Below are 20,980 nucleotides of genomic sequence, written 5' to 3'. Positions count from 1 at the left end.
TAGGAGCCTAACCTTATTTATATCCAGACAACCAACAGTGGCAGCACAATCCATTAAATCCATCATCTTTTTCCTGCTGAATTGAAACATCATATATGTCTTATGCCACATTTCTGTATATCATGGAATCTATTTCTGAGCTGGCTGCCTATTATTGCATTGACCCTCTTGTCTATTCTTATTCCACTATCTTAATGTTTTCATTATTATATCTTTATGTTACAGTTCAATAGAAATTAAGGTACTCTTGACTGTTCTTACTATACATTTTTCTTGGGTAGGATGGGAAAATTTTTTCTTTCATACAAATTTTAAGATGAGCGTATATAGTTCTTAAAACCTCTGTTGGATTGAGAAGGATTTGTATTAAATTTACTTGTTACTTTAGGTGAATTATCATTTTAAAACTTCTTATTATGGAAAATTTTGAATGTATATTAAAGTAGACATAAAGGTAAAAATTTAAAAATTGCCAATTCCATGAGAAGCACCTTTTAGAAATACATCAGTTACACAAAAAATATACTCTTTTTATGATTCTTTTGTGACTGTTTCAACACTTTTTCTTTTGTTTTGTTGTCTGGCCAGGTCAGATATGGCAGAAGAAAATAAGACACTTGTGGCTGAGTTTGTTCTCACCGGCCTTACAGATCGTCCAGGGCTGCAGGTCCCCCTGTTCCTGGTGTTCTTGGTCATCTACCTCACCACCATGGTGGGCAACCTTGGTGTGGTTGCTCTCATCTGGAAGGACCCCCACCTTCACACCCCCATGTACTTATCCCTCGGCAGTTTGGCCTTTGCAGATGCTTGTACCTCATCCTCTGTAACTCCCAGGATGCTTACACATTTTTTATCCAAGAATCATGTGATATCACTTTTTGACTGTATGGCTCAATTTTACATTTTTGGGTCCAGTGCCACCACAGAGTGTTTCCTCCTGGTAGTGATGGCTTATGACCGCTACGTAGCCATATGCAACCCTTTGCTTTATCCAGTCATGATGTCTAATAACCTCTGTACTCAGTTCATTGGTGTTTCATATTTTATTGGTTTTCTACATTCAGCAATCCATGTGGGTCTGTTATTTAGATTAACCTTCTGCAGGTCCAATGAAATCCATTATTTCTACTGTGAAATTCTACAACTTTTCAAAATTTCTTGCACTGATCCTACAGTTAATACACTTCTGGTTTTAATCTTTTCAGCCTTTATACAAGTCTTTACTTTTATGACCATCGTGGTTTCTTATATCTGTATCCTCTTTGCCATCATGAAAAAGAAGTCTGAAAAGGGCAGGAGCAAAACCTTCTCCACATGCAGCTCCCACCTGCTCTCTGTTTCCTTGTTCTATGGTACTCTCTTCTTCATGTATGTGCGTCCTGGGTCTGGTCACACTGAAGATCATGACAAAATGTATTCTTTATTTTACACAATAATAATTCCCCTGCTAAATCCTTTTATTTACAGCCTGAGGAACAAAGAAGTTATAGGTGCCTTGAGAAGAATAATGAAGAAATAAATAGTTGCTAGACAATTTTCAAAATGTATCTTTTTAATCATCTGCTGAAAAAAGCCTCACGTCCTATAAAACCAAGACTGCCATTCCACCAGAAGGCTAATGGTCAGAAGAGTTCATAGGTTCTGTGTGAAGCATCCCAGCTTCCTATTATGCTTTCTTGGAAAGTGAAAGTGGGAACATTGCCTATAGAACTAGCTTATTTAGAAACATTGTGCTTTATTTTTATCTGCGCATTTAGCTTTTGCAAATTAGTTATTTTCTAGGGCTTTCCAAAATTCCAGGTAGAAACAAGACAATTATAGTGAGAAATAGCTGTAATAGAGCCTGGCATATAGGGTTAGTCATTTTGTTGTCATAAATGAGCCCAGCCCACTTCTCTGGACCTGCAAGTTAATAAGGCTTTGTTGTTTTCTGCCATACACAGTAACTCCAGTTGACTAATAAAATAAAATTCTGCTTCTTGGCAGAATAGTTCCTGAGAAGAAATGTACTGTTTGGTGATAAAGTTAGGAAAAAATGAAAATTTCTAAAGAAATTTGTGGATGTTAGGAAGAAAATGAAAGTTGGCATGAGTTAAAGAATGAAACATCAAAATTAACCACAGCTCATAGTTGTAATTCCATGCACAGTTTTTTTTTTAAATAAGGGATACTTCATGCAGCATGATATTAAAAATTTATAAACTTAGGAATATTTGAGTGTAATAAAAAGCAATTTCGATCAGCCTTGTGGTTGCATTTCTATTCCTATCAGTTTTAGTAGGAGCTGACTAGGGAAAAGGCGAGCAGGCTGGATCAAAGACAAGAATCTGACTTTGCATGTCGGGGTATAAAACTGTCAGTGAGTTCTCTCCCACTAATTTACTTCCAATTCAGGGACGTGATCACTTAAAAAATATATCTATATATCTATATCTATATCTATATCTATATCTATATCTATATCTATCTATATCTATACACACACATACATATATGCATATATACATATGCACACATACGTACATGTATATATACCTATATACACATACATACACAATCTAATTTACTTTAGAATTATATAGGCAAAGGTGATTGAATTCTTCTTTTGGCAAAACAATTATATTTCTTGAACACTGTTTTTTTTTTTCTTTTTTGAACACATTCACTTAGGAAAAACAATTATACAAAATGAGAACTAAGTTTAAGTTGTAGAAGAATGAAACTATGCCTGTTGTTCTAGTATTTTTAAAACACTTTAGATCTTGCAATAGTTCCAACAAATATACTAAAAGTATTATCTAAAAATGTAGACATATGATAAATATCTCTTACCACTTAAATTTATTTATCTCTCATATAAACATTATTGGAAAAAGTCAACTTGTTTGTATGGTCTTAAAATTAATTCCAACTGGTCCCCAGTAACAAAATCTCTCTTGAAAAATATTCCACATGATTAAGTTTATTCTCTTTAAAAACCATCTATATTTTTAGGGTGATTTTCAGCAATTTCACAGTATTTGTGACTCATTTTACAAGCACTGTAAACTACATCTGTTTCTTTAACATTTTAATTTTCTTTTCGATTAAACTCTTTTTCTATAATTACTATTGGTCTTTTAAAAGTACTTTTTTAAATTTATGTAAGTGTAAGTATACTTATTTCTTAATGTATGTAGAACATGTTTTGTTTGAAGTATCTTCAAAAACAATTACATGCTATGATATTTACACTCTTTTACTAGCTTCATAACTTCACAAGTAATATATGATTTTATCAGGATTATTTTCAGCAATATCCTGGGTATTATATTACTTTGGAAATAAAGGGTTAAGAGTTGAACTGTAATATTTTATTCCAGCTCGAGGGCCTTCTAAGAAATTGACATTTATACAGTCTTCCAAAGCCAACTCAATAGATGCATTAACTTGGGATAAATTAGATTCTTGCTGAGGTTGGTATGAACTGATTGCTGATCCAAAACGTTCCTAAGTATGTTGTGTATCAAGTGTGTCAAGTACACCAAGATTGTTTATTGTAAAGCTTGTTTTTATGGAATGCAGCTGCACTAAAATTGGATGTGAGGCAAACATCCCTCTAGGTGCTAGGTTATAAGCCAGTTACTTAAGCTGAGAAACCCCAACCCTGCACCTTCCCTGTGCTGAGTGATCTGTACATAGAACAGTTTGCATTCAGTGAATGAGGCCTCGGAAACTATCAGAGTGTCTGAAGCTTCCGTCATGTTGCTGCTATGCATGCTGCTGCTTTACGTGTTCTGTATTCTTGCTTAAAGCTAAGTGAACTTGACGATAAACTTTGGTAAATAAACACTGGGTAAGCCTGTTTCATCTTGTGAATTTGGTGTCATTCTACATTTGAAATTTACCTAAACGGCCTTTGTGAAGAAGGATGGGGTAGGGAAGGTCTTTTGAGACTTTGGTGCTGTGATAGCTCAAACTAATCCCTCATTCATGATAGTGGAAGTTTTTTTGAGGCAAATTACAGTATATATCTTATCAATGGAATTTAGGTTATATGGTTTCAGACATCTAGGATTTAGCAAAATGGGTGGTTTATAAACAAAGGCAGAGGGGGAAATGGCTACAAACATTGCTCGTGTGTTGTCGGTAGCATTAACAAAATGGAAATTCTATCAGAACACAAAGGAGTAGACTGACTTAGAAGAGATGAGATAAATATATAAAATAGAAAATGAGTCATGAGGTTTTATGCTTGGCAGATAGTATATTCCCATAGAAGCCAACATACTCACTGTCCTTGAGAATGGAGCACAAGACCAGGTAACCATGGAAATGGGGGGACATTGTTAATAATTGCGACATCTTCCCAACAAATAAACGCTAGCAACCTTATGAGTTTTAGTTAGTCCAGACACTCAGACCACATGATCAAGGGCATAGTATTTCAATGGTAGAGAATCCATCGAGTCTGAATGGAGAGAATTAAATGGCCTGACAAGTATGGACTTTAGTATACATTTTTCTTTCCAAATAATGATACTACCACGGTTAAGGTAGAAATCTAACAAGCTTACATTGAAAAGGGTACCTGCCCAATTTTTTCGCTTAATGGTACATAAAAGATTCTTGCAGAAATTGTAGTAGAAATGTTCTAACTGCAGGTACTTTGGTTGTATATGGATAACAATAATATCACTCCTAATGAAGAATGCCTCCATGCAACCTTTGAGAAATTCAATGACAAGGACAGTTCATTATGCTTGGTACCCTTATACAGTCTTGTAGGAGAAAAAAATATGCAGACAGCTATGGAAAACTTGTTAGCAATCTCCTCTTCCTGGATCTCAGTGATAGAAAAAAGTTCTGTGCTTTTCAAAAGAAAAGGAATCACTAATTATGGCATAGTCACATGGAATTATTTTGGTGCCTCACGAAAGTTGGATGAAAAAGAAATAAATTGGTGAAGGTGCTATATAAAATCTGATGGTGATCACGGGCTGGGAGGTGGAAAACACCTGATAGTTTGGGCAACTGCACTTGCCTTGCTAAAAAGAACCAGACAGACTTGTTGTAAGGAATATGTTGTTTGGGATATGTCAAAGCGTACTTGGTAAAGTGAGTGAGCAAGGTGTGGGAATACTCCATTTGTTAAGGCAATAGAATAAGAAGATTGAGCTCTACTTGCAAAATATCAGCATGGAAATCCAAAGATTTGATGAATAGAGTTTTCTGGGATTACCAGAATCTATAACATGAACATGATGATATCGGCAAGAGAGAGAGGACAACATTGGAGAGCCCAAGATAAGACTCAGAGGACAATGTGATGCTGTGGTAGTAGGTACCAGAGTTATAGTAAATTACAAATTGGAATATGTGAGTGTAAGAATAGCCTGTAGAAATTTCAACTCTATCAGAATGTTTTATCAGATTCGATATGTTTTAAGACTGGAGGTTTTTGTCATTGCCTGCAAATGTCTAATCAGGTCAAGTCTGCCACCACCCATTTCTAAATCGACACACAAATAGGACATATAGAATTGCAGAAACTCTCCTCTGTAGTGAATATTAAACAATACCAAACCCTTGGAGGGCAATAATCCATTCCTGTTTTAAGAGATGCTAGAAACAGGGATACTAATCCCTTATTGACTAATTATATAAAGGCCCTGTCTGGTATCTAGGAAAAAAGAGTTAATGAAGATCTACTATGAATACTGAGGACTAAATAAAATAGTTCCACTGATAAGCTTCTCTTCACTAGGTATGGTAAAAGCCATTTAAGAAGAAATCCAGAGAACTAAGGGTGACTGGTACACTACTATAGAGTTGGCCAAGGATTTATGTTTTTATTCAAGTTTCAGAAGAATTTTGAAAATCAAACAATTTTCTTTCATTTGACAAAGCCTTCGATACATGTTTGAAATAGGTTAATCACTCCAGTGTAGCCACACAACTTGGTTAGATAAGATATAGATTCAGTCCTTATAAAGAGGATGCTAGCTCATTACAATGCAAATATATTCTATCATAATTTATCTCTGAGAAGAGGAAGACACCTAGGAACTACGAATTGTGGCGACACATGACTAATCCAAAATGTAAAATGTAACCAGTTTTAGCTATTCAGCTAAAATATAGGGCCTTGACCAATCTGTAAAATTTGGGAGGATAATTTGAACTGGGACCATAATAGACATTTTAAAGATAGTACAGAATTAATTACTGTCTTTTCAGGACCTCTAGATAAGAAGAGGGCTATTTCCAAGTTGGTGAGTGTATATACTGCACTTGAGCATTTTATTAAGCCCTGTATTGAGTTACTCAAAGGAATCTGAATTTTAATGGAGTTGGGAGAAAAAAAAACTTTGAGACTTAAAGTGAACCCAAATAGTCTTTCTGGAATCACATCATCCTAAGTCACAAGTGATTTTGGGGGTATCTGTTATTCAGTTACATGAAGATTGGAGTCTCTGGCAAACATCAATGCTACCACACAAATGGCATCCATTGGGGATATTAGAAATTATTTGATGCACAGCAAGGAACAGCCCTTTTGAAAGCTAAAGGCAGTTGGTTATTAGGCTCTGGTGGAAATAGAAAGACAGCAGATAATTTTAAAACTTGAGACAACTACTGTGTATAAGCAATGTCAGAGAAATGTCCTCCAGAATGAGACAATTCAACAGAGCTCATTAATTAAATGGAAAGAGTGTGTATAGGGATAGTCATTGATGATGGCTTAGTAAAGTGGGGGATACCTTTGTCAGGTTGCTGAGATATAAAGATAGGAATGAGGGAATGAAGGTTTTCTCTACTTCAAAAAAATTCATTTGAAACGTATCTTGAGGGAGTTAAGTGGCGGAGGAGTAGGGGACCCCTTTTTCAGCCGGTCCCCTGAGTCAAGCTGGATAGGTACCAGACCAGCCTAAATAACCACGGAATCAGCCTGAGACGCAGGATGATGCATCTGGATCTCTACAAATGAACATCTCCAGCACTGAGTATTGAGGTACGAAGAGGGGAGCTGTAAACCGTGCACAGATATCAGAAGATAAACGGAAGGGGGAGGGAGCTGCCGCGTTTGGGTGCTGGGAAGCGGCAGCCACCTGCACGGGGGAGCGGGCGGACTCACAGAGGGCACCGCGAGAGAGCGAGCGGACTGAGACCGGTGAGCCGTGAACGCGCGCCACCAGGCATCTCCCGGAACACCGGAATCCCGGTGTGCTCACGGTATCCAGACTGAGACCGGGAACTCCCGGAGCGCGCGCGGGGCGGCTGGCGGCTGGTGGGCCACCTGCACGGGGGAGCGGGCGGACTCGCGGTCGGCACCCGCGAAACAGCAGACTGAGACCCTGAACCGGGTGCGCGCGCCACCAGGCTTCTCACGGAACTCCGGAATCGAGGTGTGCTCACCGGGCATAGACTGAGACCGGGAGACCCGGGAGCGCGCGGGGCGGCCGGCGGCTGGCGGCGTTAGAAACACAAAGGACAGAGACGCGCCGGCCCTGGAAGTGAGGGCAGGGACGCCGGGTGTGGGGCGCACATCCCGGGACGCCGCAGGGTTGAGCAGCACCAACAGAAACAGAGTTAAAGTGGCCAGAACATCAGTGGAGAACGGGCCGCAATCCCTCTGTTCTGCGACAATGCAGCCTCTGCTGCTCTGACCCTCAGAAGAGGCACAGCAAACCTCCAGGGAAAGCCGCCAGAGAACAAAAGCCTGGAAATACCGGCTCAGAGCGCGCCCATCCCCATCCTCCCTCGCAGGGGACACGGAGACTCTAACCAAACAGGGCTGCCTGAGTATCGGCGCGGCAGGCCCCTCCCCCAGAACACAGAAGGCAGGCTGAAAAATCAAGAAGCCCACAACCCGAGGCGCCTGGGTGGCGCAGTCATTGAGCGCCTGTCTCCGGCTTAGGGCGTGATCCCGGCGTTCCGGAAAGGAGTCCCTCATCGGGCTCTTCCGCTGGGAGCCTGCTTCTTCCTCTCCCACTCCCCTGCTTCTGTTCCGTTCTTGCTGACTGTCTGTCTCCCTCTCTCAGATAAGTAAATAAATAAAATCTTTAAAGAAGAAGCCCACATCTCTAAGATCCCTATAAAACAAGGGGCACGGCCTGGGACCCAGTCAATAATTTGGGCTCTGGAGAACCCCGCAACCTCTCCTCATTAGAATGACAAGAAGGAGAAGCCCCCCCCAGCAAAGAAAAGACAGTGAGTCTGTGGCCTCTGCCACAGAAGTAATGGATAATGATGTAACCAAATTATCAGAAATGGAATTCAGAGTAACAATGGTCAAGATAATGAGTAGACTTGAAAAAAGTATTAAGGAAAATGTTACTGAGAATATAGAATCCCTAAGGGCGGAAATGAGAGCGAATTTGACAGAAATTAAAAATTCTATGAGCCAAATGCAGGCAAAACTAGAGGCTTTGACGGCCAGGGTCACGGAAGCAGAGGAAAGGGTTAGTGAATTGGAGGATGGGTTAATAGAGGAAAAAATAAAAATAGAAGATGGTCTTAAAAAAATCCACGCCCACGAATGTAGGTTGCGGGAGATTACTGACTCAATGAAACGATCCAATGTTAGAATCATCGGCATCCCCGAGGGGGTGGAGAAAAACAGAGGTCTAGAAGAGATATTTGAACAAATTGTAGCTGAAAACTTCCCTAATCTAGCAAGGGAAACAAACATTCGTGTCCAAGAGGCAGAGAGGACCCCTCCCAAGCTCAACCATGACAGACCTACACCACGTCACGTCATAGTGCAATTCGCAAATATGAGATCCAAGGATACAGTATTGAAAGCGGCCAGGGCAAAGAAATTTCTCACGTACCAAGGCAAAGGCATCAGAATTACGTCAGACCTGTCTACACAGACCTGGAATGAGAGAAAGGGTTGGGGGAGCATTTTTAAAGCTCTTTCAGAGAAAAACATGCAGCCAAGGATCCTTTATCCAGCAAGGCTGTCATTCAGAATTGATGGAGAAATAAAGACATTTCAGAATTGACAGTCACTAGCCAATTTCGTAACCACGAAACCAGCCCTACAGGAGGTATTACGGGGGGTTCTATAAAAATAAAAAGGCCCCAAGAGTGATACAAAACAGAAAGTCACAGCCAATACAAACAAAGACTTTACTGACAACATGGCAGAATTAAAAGCATATCTCTCAGTGTTCAGTCTTAACATTAATGGTTTAAATTCTTGCTTTAAACGCCACAGGGTTGCAGATTGGATAAAAAGAAATGACCCATCCATTTGCTGTCTACAAGAGACTCATTTTGAACCCAAAGATGCATTCAGACTGAGAGTAAGGGGATGGAGTACCATCTTTCACGCAAATGGACCTCAAAAGAAAGCTGGGGTAGCAATTCTCATATCAGATAAACTGGATTTTAAACTACAGACTATAGTTAGAGACGCAGAAGGGCACTATATTATTCTTAAAGGAAGTATTCAACAAGTGGATATGACAATTATAAATATATATGCCCCCAACAGGGGAGCAGCAAGATACACAAGCCAACTCTTAACCAGAATAAAGAGACGTATAAATAAAAATACATTAATAGTAGGGGACCTCAACACTCCACTCTCAGAAATAGACAGAACACCCTGGCAAAAACTAAGCAAAGAATCAAAGGCTTTGAATGCCATACTCGACGAGTTGGACCTCTTAGATATATATAGAACACTACACCCCAGAACCAAAGAATACTCATTCTATTCTAATGCCCATGGAACATTTTCAAGAATAGACCATGTTCTGGGACACAAACAGGTCTCAGCTGATACCAAAAGATTGAAATTATCCCCTGCATATTCTCAGACCACAACGCTCTGAAACTGGAACTCAACCACAAGGAAAAATTTGGAAGAAACTCAAACACTTGGAGACTAAGAACCATCCTGCTCAGGAATGACTCCATAAACCAGGAAATCAAAAATCAAATTAAACAATTTATGGAGACCAATGAGAATGAAAATACAACAGTCCAAAACCTGTGGGATACTGCAAAGGTAGTCCTAAGGGGGAAATACATAGCCATCCAAGCCTCACTCAAAAGAATAGAAAAATCTAAAATGCAGTTTTTATATTCTCACCTCAAGAAGCTGGAACAGCAACAGAGGGACAGGCCTAATCCACGCACGAGGAAGCAGTTGACCAAAATTAGAGCTGAAATCAATCAAGCAGAAACCAGAAGTACAGTAGAGCAGATCAACAGGACTAGAAGCTGGTTCTTGGAGAGAATCAATAAAATTGACAGACCACTGGCAAGACTTATCCAAAAGAAAAGAGAAAGGACCCAGATTATTAAAATTATGAATGAAAAAGGAGAGGTCACGACGAACACCATTGAAATTGGAAGGATTATTAGTAATTTTTATCAACAGCTATATGCCAATAAACTAAGCAATCTGGAAGAGATGGAATCCTTCCTGGAAACCTATAAACTACCAAGATTGAAACAGGAAGAAATTGATTTCTTAAACAGGCCAATTAATTATGAAGAGATTGAGTCAGTGATAAACAACCTTCCAAATAACAAAACTCCAGGCCCGGACGGTTTTCCTGGGGAATTCTACCAAACATTCAAAGAAGAAATAATACCTATTCTCCTAAAGCTATTTCAAAAAATAGAAACAGAAGGAAAGCTACCAAACTCATTCTATGAGGCCAATATTACCTTGATCCCCAAACCAGGCAAAGACCCCCACAAAAAGGAGAATTACAGACCGATTTCCCTAATGAATATGGACGCCAAAATCCTCAACAAGATACTTGCTAATAGAATCCAACAGTTCATTAAAAGGATTATCCACCACGATCAAGTGGGATTCATACCTGGGATGCAAGCGTGGTTCAATATTCGCAAATCAATCAGCGTGATACATCATATCAACAAGAAAAGACTCAAGAACCATATGATCCTCTCAATCGATGCCGAAAAAGCATTTGACAAAATACAGCATCCTTTCCTGATTAAAACCCTTCAGAGTGTAGGAATAGAAGGTACATTTCTCAATCTCATAAAAGCCATCTATGAAAAGCCTACTGCAAATATTATTCTCAATGGGGAAAAGCTGGAAGCCTTTCCCTTAAGATCAGGAACAAGACAAGGATGCCCACTCTCGCCACTATTATTCAACATAGTACTAGAAGTCCTTGCAACAGCAATCAGACAACAAAAAGGGATCAAAGGTATTCAAATCGGCAAAGAAGAAGTCAAAATGTCTCTCTTCGCAGATGACATGATACTCTATATGGAAAACCCAAAAAGCCACTCCCAAACTATTAGAAGTAATAGAGCAATTCAGTAACGTGGCGGGATACAAAATCAATGCTCAGAAATCAGTTGCATTTCTGTACACGAATAACGAGAACGAAGAAAGAGAAATTAGGGAATCCATCCCATTTACAATAGCACCAAAAACCATACGTTACCTTGGAATTAACTTAACCAGAGATGTAAAGGACCTTTATTCTAGAAACTATAAATCACTCTTAAAAGACATTGAGGAAGACATAAAAAGATGGAAAGATATTCCATGCTCATGGATTGGAAGAATTAACATAGTTAAAATGTCCATGCTACCCAGAGCAATCTACACTTTCAATGCTATCCCGATCAAAATACCGAGAACGTTTTTCAAAGAACTGGAACAAATAGTCCTTAAATTTGTATGGAACCAGAAAAGACCCCGAATCTCCAAGGAACTGTTGAAAAGGAAAAACAAAGCTGGGGGCATCACAATGCCAGATTTCGAGCTGTACTACAAAGCTGTGATCACAAAGACAGCATGGTACTGGCACAAAAACAGACACATAGACCAATGGAACAGAATAGAGAGCCCAGAAATGGACCCTCAGCTCTTTGGGCAACTAATATTTGATAAAGCAGGAAAAAACATCCGGTGGGAAAAAGACAGTCTCTTCAATAAATGGTGCTGGGAAAATTGGACAGCTACATGCAAAAGAATGAAAGTTGACCACTATCTCACACCATACACAAAAATAAACTCCAAATGGTGAAAGACCTCGACGTGAGACAGGAATCCATCAAAATTCTAGAGGAGAACATAGGCAGCAACCTCTACGACTCGGTCAAAGCAACCTTTTTCATGATACATCCCCAAAGGCAAGAGAAACAAAAGATAAAATGAATTTATGGGACTTCATCAAGATTAAAAGTTTCTGCACAGCCATGGAAACAGTCAGAAAAACTAAGAGTCAGCCCACGGAATGGGAGGAGATATTTGCAAATGACACTACAGATAAAGGACTGGTATCCAAGATCTACAAAGAACTTCTCAAACTCAATACACGAGAAACAAATAAACAAATCAAAAAATGGGCAGAAGAAATGAACAGACACTTTTCCAATGAAGACATACAAATGGCTAACAGACACATGAAAAAATGTTCAAAATCATTAGCCATCAAGGAAATTCAAATCAAAACCACACTGAGATACCACCTTACGCCAGTTAGAATGGCAAAAATAGACAAGGCAAGAAACAACAATTGTTGGAGAGGATGTGGAGAAAGGGGATCCCTCCTACATTGTTGGTGGGAATGCAAGTTGGTACAGCCACTCTGGAAAACAGTGTGGAGGTCCCTTAAAAAGTTAAAAATTGAGCTACCCTATGATCCAGCCATTGCGCTACTGGGTGCTTACCCCAAAGATACAGACGTAGTGAAGAGAAGGGCCATATGCACCCCAATGTTCATAGCAGCAATGTCCACAATAGCTAAATCGTGGAAGGAGCCGAGATGCCCTTCAACAGATGACTGGATTAAGAAGTTGTGGTCCATATATACAATGGAATATTACTCAGCAATCAGAAAGAATGAGTTCTCAACATTTGCTACAACATGGACGGCACTGGAGGAGATAATGCTAAGTGAAATAAGTCAAGCAGAGAAAGACAACTATCATATGATTTCTCTCATCTATGGAACATAAGAACTAGAATGATCAGTAGGGGAAGAAAGGGATAAAGAAAGGGGGGGGTAATCAGAAGGGGGAATGAAACATGAGAGACTATGGACTATGAGAAACAAACTGAGGGCTACAGAGGGGAGGGGGGTGGGGGAATGGGATAGGCCGGTGATGGGTAGTAAGGAGGGCACATATTGCATGGTGCACTGGGTGTTATACACAACTAATGAATCATCGAGCCGTACATCGAAAACCGGGGATGTACTGTATGGTGACTAACATAATATAATAAAAAATCATTATAAAAAAAAATGAAACGTATCTTACATTTTTTTTTTTACTGAATTATAGTTGACATACAACATGGTGTTAGTTTTAGATGTACAACATAATGATTTGATATACGTACTTATTGAGAAATGATTACCACAATAAGCTTAGTGAACATCTGTCACCACATATACTTACGTTTTTTTCTTGTGATGACAATTTTTAAGCTATTATCTCTTAGCAACTTTCAAAAATACCATACAGTATAAATACGGTATTGTTAACCATCGTCACTTACTGTACACCACAGTCCCAGAATGTTTTTATTTTATAACTGGAAGTTTATACTTTTGACCCACTTCACTCATTCTGTCCATCCCTCAGCCTCTGCGTCTGGTGATTGCCAATCTATTCTCTGTATCTATGTAGATTTGTTTTGTTTTTGTTTGTTTTTTTAGATTCCAGATATAAGTGGGATCATATGATATTTATTTTTCTTTCACTTACTTCATCTTAGCATAATGACCTCAAGGTCCATCCATGTTATCACAAATGGCAAGCTTTCCTGCTTTTTCTTATGGCTGAACAATGTGTGTGTGTGTGTGTGTGTGTGTGTGTGTGTGTGTGTGTGTGTGATTTATCTGTTGATGGACACTTAGGTTGTTTCCATGTCTTGGCTATTGAAATAGTGCTGCAGTGGACATGAGGGTAAAACTATTGTTTTAAAATAAGAGTTTCATTTCCTTCAGACATATACCCAGAAGTGAAATTGTTGGATTATATGGTAGTTCTATTTGTGATTTTTTAAAAAAGAACCTCCATACTGTTTTCCATAGTGGCTGTCCCAATTTACATAGATATCAATGATGCACAAAGGGTTCTTTTTTCTTCACATCCTCACCAACACTTGTTTATTGGATAATAGCCATTCCAACAGGTCTGAGGTGATATTACATTGTGGATTTGATTTGCATTTCTCTGATGATTAGTGATGTTGAGCATCTCTTCATGTAGGTATTGGCCATTTGTATGTCTTCTTTGGAAAATTTTTTAAAAATTATTTTTTAAGGCTCTCTGCCTACTTTCAAATGGGATTGTTTGGGTTTTTTTTTTTTTGCTATTAAGTTGTATGAGATTTTAATATATTTTAGATATTAATCTCTTATCAGATATATGGTTTGTAAATATCTTTGCATTTGTGTGTTGCCTTTGCTATTGTAGTCAACTCCAAAAAGTCATTGCTAAGACTCATGTCAAGGAGTTTACCCTCTGTTTTCTTCTAGGAGTTTCATGGTTTCAGGTCTTACATTCACATCCTTATTCTGTGTTGAGCTAATTTTTGTGTATAAATACATAAATATAGTGGTCTCGTTTCATTCTTTTGCACATGGTTGTCCAGTTTTTCCAACACTCTTGAAGAGACTGTCCTTTCCCTAGTATATTCTTGGTTCCTTTGTAGAAAATTAATTGACCATATATGCATGGTTCTTATACATTTTGACTTTTTTTTTTTTTAAGTAGGCTCCATGCCCAGCATGGAGGCCCAACTTGGGGCTTGAACTCAGGACCCTGAGATCAAGACCTGAGTTGAGATCAAGAGTAAGACATTTAACTGACTGAAAACAGGGCAAGATTAAATACACAGAGAAAAATAAGGTTATAATTACAAATCATTAAAAATTTCTTTCCCCAAATTTCTAGAAATACTGCTCCACTGCATATGTCTGGATTTATATGTTGTCATTAAAAAGGTCTGATGCCAACTTGATTTTCTTTCTTTTGTCTGGAAACCCAGAGGGTATTTATTCCTTTACTTTAAAATTTAATAATTTTAATATGCTATGCCTCAAATAGATTATTTAATTTTCCAAGGTATGTAACGAACTTATTAATAATATATAAATGTATTTTTATTTCTGTGAAGTTTTCTTAGATTATAATTTTCACAATTCAATTGATTTATTTTTTTTCTTCAGGGACTCATTATATACATGTTGGATTTTATTTGCGTATCAGCTATATCAATAATTTTTTCTCCAATAATTTTTACCTCTTTTTAGTTTTGCTTTTCCCTTGGCTTTTTTCATAAGTTTTCTCAATGTTTCTCTTATTTATTTATGTGTAAAAAAATGACCAAATTCGGTGACCTACCGACAATCTAATTATTATCTCTCACAATTCCGTGGATTGGCCAGGCTCGAATGGGCTGTTATTTTGCTCCACGTAATGTCAGCTGATCTGTAGTAATCTGTAGGCATAATCGTTCTGGATTTTCCAACATGGCTCATTCATAAATCTGGTCCATTGTTGAAGATGGCTAGAACACTGGGCTCGGCTGACATATTGGAGTATTTAGGCCTCTCAATCTCCATGTGAGAGTCCTTTCACTCAGAACCCAAAAGTGAAAGCAACTTCTTAGTCTTGAATTGGCACAGCATCACTTTTGCCACATTCTATTGTTTAAAGAGAGTCATTGGGCCAGCCCAGATTCCATGTAGGTCGGACTACACAAGAGTGTGAATACTAGGACATGTAGATCATCTTTGGAAACTGGCTACCACATTCAATTTTTTACAATATGTTTTCAAAAAAAATCTATTTTTCTTGGCACCTTAGAGGTAAGTCTATATCTAAGAATATTTTTTCTTTAGTTCTTTTCTGAATCTGGTCAACTTATTTCAGATCTGAATATTGGTCCCTATCTGTTGTTAGTTTTAGATTTTTTTATTTGAATTCATTTTCTTATATATCTTATATATATTTAAGGATGTTTAATTTGAGTTGGTATCATGTGATTCTATATTATAATCATGTTGTCCTGTATGGGTATTTTTAGGGAGAAAATGTAGGAATGCATTAATTTTCATCTTATCATAGCTTACTGTGGATATTCTCAGTTGCTTTCTGGTCTTTTGAAATGTTATTTTCCAGGACCATCACTTATAGGTATTGATAGACATGTAGAATGGGTTTGGTTAGTTTAGTAGATTTTTGTAGTTCACCATGCCCTTCTTCTGGTGGTCTATACTAAAATGAAAGTTTCAAATTTCTAGGACCTTCCTTGGAGAACAGTTTGAAGTATTTTCTGATTTTGTGATTCTCTTTTATCTCTTTAGGACATTTAATTCCCTTCTTTCTCTTTACCACCAAGCTTGACAAGGCTTTCTCCATCTTCCAAAGCCTACCTCCAGCAGAAGAGATGCTCCGACTGAGACTGCTTATCTTCCTCTTGTATACTTCCAGGCACTCTCCTTTTGATACCACATGTTCTTTGCTCTTAACTATCAAGTTTCAGAATGGTTCTTGGTATTTTCTTCACTCAAGATGGAACTTTCTAATTCTGGGATTAATTTTATCTGTGTTCTGCTATCCTGGGGCCTCAGTTCTGCCTTTTTTTTTTTCCTTTCCCTGTAGAGTCTCTTGTCTTTTCTCTAGTTAGGTCCAGGCTCCAGAGTGAATTTTTGAGTATAATTTACTGCTTACCTGTAAATTAAAGTTCATAGTACTCCCTGTTTCCTAGGTATATGTAAAATGTGTTTTATGGCTATTTTTAAAGAGATTTGTTTATATATTTTAGAGAGAGTGCATGCATGTATGTGCACATGAGTCGGGGAAGGAGCAGAGGGAGAGAATCCTCAAGCAGACTCCCTCCTGAGCTTGGAGTTCCACTCCAGGTTCTGCAGGGGCTCTAACTCACAATGCATGAGATTATGACTAGATCAGAAACCAAGAGAACCAAGAGTCTTTCCCTTAACCAACTGAGCCACCCAAGTTCCTCTTTATAGATATTTTGTTTTCTTTGTTCATCAGCATTTTTTAAAATTTGAGGATGTGTGGGAGAGATTCAGATTCTTCTGGTTTCCATTATCTCATGGAAACCGTATGGATAAAAAGGATTAAATTAATTTTTAGGAGCCAACATTAATTACTTTTAGATGACACAGAGTACAAATAAATCAATTAAACCTATCGCATACCTTTTTAAGAAAATTCTCTTGTACGAAGGTGAGTCAGATCCACTTAAAGGTCTCAGGATAGAAACCACTATATTTTTTCTTTCTTTTTTTAAAGATTTTATTTATTTACTTGACAGAGAGAGAGAGACAGCCAGCGAGAGAGGGAACACAAGCAGGGGGAGTGGGAGAGGAAGAAGCATGCTCCCAGCAGAGGAGCCACATGCAGGGCTCGATCCCAGGACTCCAGGATCATGCCCTGAGCCAAAGGCAGATGCTTAACAACTAAGCCACCCAGGTGCCCCAGAAACCACTATATTTTTCTAAATGGTAATGATGTTCAGGACATTTTGACCTTCACAGATCTCCATATTTTACTATTTACCCTTTATAGCAAAATAAGGGTCTCCATGCACTCTTTACTGTTTAAACAGAAATAGTGTCAAGTCCTGGGTTTATAATTTCTCACATCTGTGTCAACTCTAATGTTCCATTCATAAAGGCCATAACCAGGCTATAGTATATTTACTTTATTCTTTATAGGACTTTTCTCTTCATCAGTGGAAACTGCATTAAGAAGATGTTGAAATTCGTTTGTTGCCTTGGGAGAATTCTGTACACTTCTTGACTAGTATTTGTCAATCTAGCTTTAAATTCCACAGAAATTAAACTTAGTGTAATGTTAAGTACATCAGGCACTGTTAGTAAAGAAGCAGAGAACTAAATCAATATGGTGATCCTGCTCTTATTGGAGTGGATAATGGTAATTCGTAGAACCTGGTATCATTATGATATTAAAGTTCAAGCGAAGGAAAAAGAAGTCAAACATGCTAATCTTCTCTATGACCATAAAAGTTGAATCATCAAACACTATAATACTTGGATTCTGCAGCAAGACTGATCCATGTCATGTATAAGCTCTATAACTATTTATTCACACTAAACAACATATAGGGCTATCACTAGTCAGACAACATGTTTGTGGTGGTTATCACTTTGCAACCAGAGAGAATTGCTCCTAATTAGGGTCAACTGAAGAGGGTGTTAAACAAAGATAAGGAGGGCACATGGAACACTTGAAAATTTGCAAATGTAAATACTTTAGGACAAATTTACTACTATCATATTTCACAGTTACTTATTTAGCTGTCAATATGTACGTAACTTTTTTTTTTTTAAGATTTTATTTATTTAACAGAGAGAGACAGCCAGCGAGAGAGGGAACACAGGCAGGGGGAGTGGGAGAGGAAGAAGCAGGCTCCCAGCGGAGGAGCCCGATGTGGGGCTCGATCGCAGGACTCCGGGATCATGCCCTGAGCTGAAGGCAGACGCTTAACAGCCGAGCCACCCAGGTGCCTCTGTAACTTTTATTAATGAATTCTTGGAGCATTAAACACTATAAATTATCATGTATCCAATAAGGGGAATGAAGATAAATTGAGGATAAAAGATAACAAAACCTTATATCTCCTACTCTGGTGAACTATAAAGCTGAATTTTTAAGTCTGTTTTTAAATGGCTCAGGAAATGTTGGAGCCAGTCTTTTGGGATAGTTAACTACCCTCCGAACCTTAAGTCAATATCCAAGGTGGGTAATTAGGTGAGAAGAGACTGGCTCAGGGAAAAGTCACTTGGTCTTGACCTGAGGAGAAACTGGCACAAGGGAGCTCTCCTTTCAATTTATTTCGGGCTCTTAGAGAGTAAGGATGAAGCCAACTATAATGATTGAAATACAGCTCATGTTACGACTTCTGTTATACCAGTCTTGAGAGTGATCATCTTTGCTTCTACAGAGAAAACCAAAAAACAAAAAAACTTAACAGGGTGCCAAGAGAGTGCTAATTATTCAAAATAATGAGAAACTACCCAAGGGAAATTTGCAAAAGTTTGGTGACAGGAAATTAGACAACAGTTTCACTAAATAACTTTCTGATTCTTATGTGAGGAGCAATGGGCATTATTAGCAGACATTTCCATCACCAGTCCCCAAACATCTCTCTAAATGAGTGCTGGGCTGATAATGAGAGACTTTAAGTTGAGATTCAAATTACATAGGGTATTGATTAATTCAGTCCTTATTAATATCAACCCTTATTAATCTTGATTCAAATCAGGTCCTTGTCAGCTACGGATTCTCACTTGCTTCTTCCTTCCTGAGCTCCATCAATGTCAGCATCCCTGGCCCTTTACAACTCAATTATGGAATAAATTGATAGCTATAATCAACTGGCTTCTATAATATATTTGGAAATGACGAGTTCTCAATATTTAATATGCACATATTATCAGATTCTTATTATTGACTTCAGAAACTTTCTCAATCCTTTTGACTGACCAGTCGAAAATGAACCTCTTCAGAAGATACTTCTGGGAAGCAAGAAACCAAAACAATGTTTAATATGGATATAGCTGTAATTTAGTTTGTCAGGTTCAGGGAGGAACTATTGTAATGTGTTTTTCTTTATTTCTGCAACTTTCAACAGAGAACGGAGGGAAGACAAATTAGTGAAATATATTACATCACACTTACTCTAGACAGCTGAACATTGGAAAAAATCCCTGTGATGTTTTATTTGATCTTGCTTGCTCTCTAAATGTTGTTTGCTCTGTAACATTTTTAGTTCACATATCTTCTCCCAGGTATACCTAAGCAAAAAGTAAAATCTTGTTCCAAAACTTTCTCAACTCCTGCTTAAGTAAGTAGTTATTTAGCTTCCTTTACAAAGTATCCTGTATCCACCCTCCTACCTCTAAAGATGTTGGCTAATTTATTCTGCCATGAATTTCCCCTTTTTATCCTTGTAGTAGCTTTCTACCATTCCATATAAATTTTGCTGTCATCATCCTTTAATTCTCCAATCTATATTTCTTGTTTTCCATAATGTTCTTTTTTTGTTGTGGACAATTTTAACCTTGAGCATTTTACAATTTTTCCATTCAAATGAGTATCATTCTATTCAAGTTACTTTTCTTTATACTTCACATTAATGTTAAATTTCTTCAAGTAACATTACATGATGTCAATGGCTTCCTGTGCCATTTATCAGTGCAGAAATCCTCAGTAAACATTTTTTTTAGGTTCTACTGATACCCAGCGTTTTAAGCTCTCTCCTTCTCCCAGAGGGTGTATATCCCAGACTGAAAAGAAGTAAAGTTAAAGATTCATTCTAAATTACTTCTGGCATAAGGTACATTTTCCCAATCACTTACGCACTTTGTTACTCTAATCATAGTTATTAGGATTGCACTGGTTAGATTATTATCAGAGTGAATAAAAGGACTTAAAACTATTCAGTGAAGTCTGGAAAACTATTATAAGTTCTTTTTCTATTCCTTTCTCTCTTTCAACAGATTGAATAAAATGTTTGATTGGAAGGAACATGGTGCTAAAGTGAGTTTCTAAGAAATTACTTTGTAAGAATTTACTGAGCTATTTCTTCTTTCAGTTGTCACTAATGAAATTGAGTTGAATATTCTCAAGTGGCACAGCTTAACATAAGTCCCAGAATATAAAAGACTCATACATGGATATTTGGTGAGGAATACATATGTTCTTTTTTAAAAAGAATATACATATGTTCTTATGTAATTTTAAAATATAAATATAAAATTTACACACTTTTAAAACATTTTTATCATATGGGATATACCATATAAAGATCTATTTATTTAGCAAACATTTATATGACACTCATTAAGGCAGTGTTCCAAGTATAAGTAGTATCTCATTTAATCTTCATAGAACCTTATGAAGTAGAGCTACTCTGTCCTCATTGTACGTATGAGGAAACTGGAGTACAAAGAGATTAAGTAAGTAATTTCAAGAAGTG

At 37.8% G+C, this 20,980-nt stretch overlaps 1 protein-coding gene across 1 annotated transcript; it reads left to right on the top strand.

Moving 5' to 3' along the window:
* The first annotated feature begins 595 nt into the window (after positions 1–595).
* Positions 596–1,519, top strand: LOC113256241 (olfactory receptor 5AC1-like). The gene has a single exon (XM_026499991.3). It carries the CDS (start codon positions 596–598, stop codon positions 1,517–1,519), a length of 924 nt encoding a protein of 307 aa, XP_026355776.2.
* The last annotated feature ends 19,461 nt before the right edge of the window (positions 1,520–20,980 follow it).

The sequence above is a fragment of the Ursus arctos genome, unplaced genomic scaffold (genome assembly GCF_023065955.2).
Source record: "Ursus arctos isolate Adak ecotype North America unplaced genomic scaffold, UrsArc2.0 scaffold_4, whole genome shotgun sequence".
Taxonomy (NCBI): Eukaryota; Metazoa; Chordata; class Mammalia; order Carnivora; family Ursidae; genus Ursus; species Ursus arctos.
This window is presented reverse-complemented; position numbering and strand designations above follow the sequence as displayed.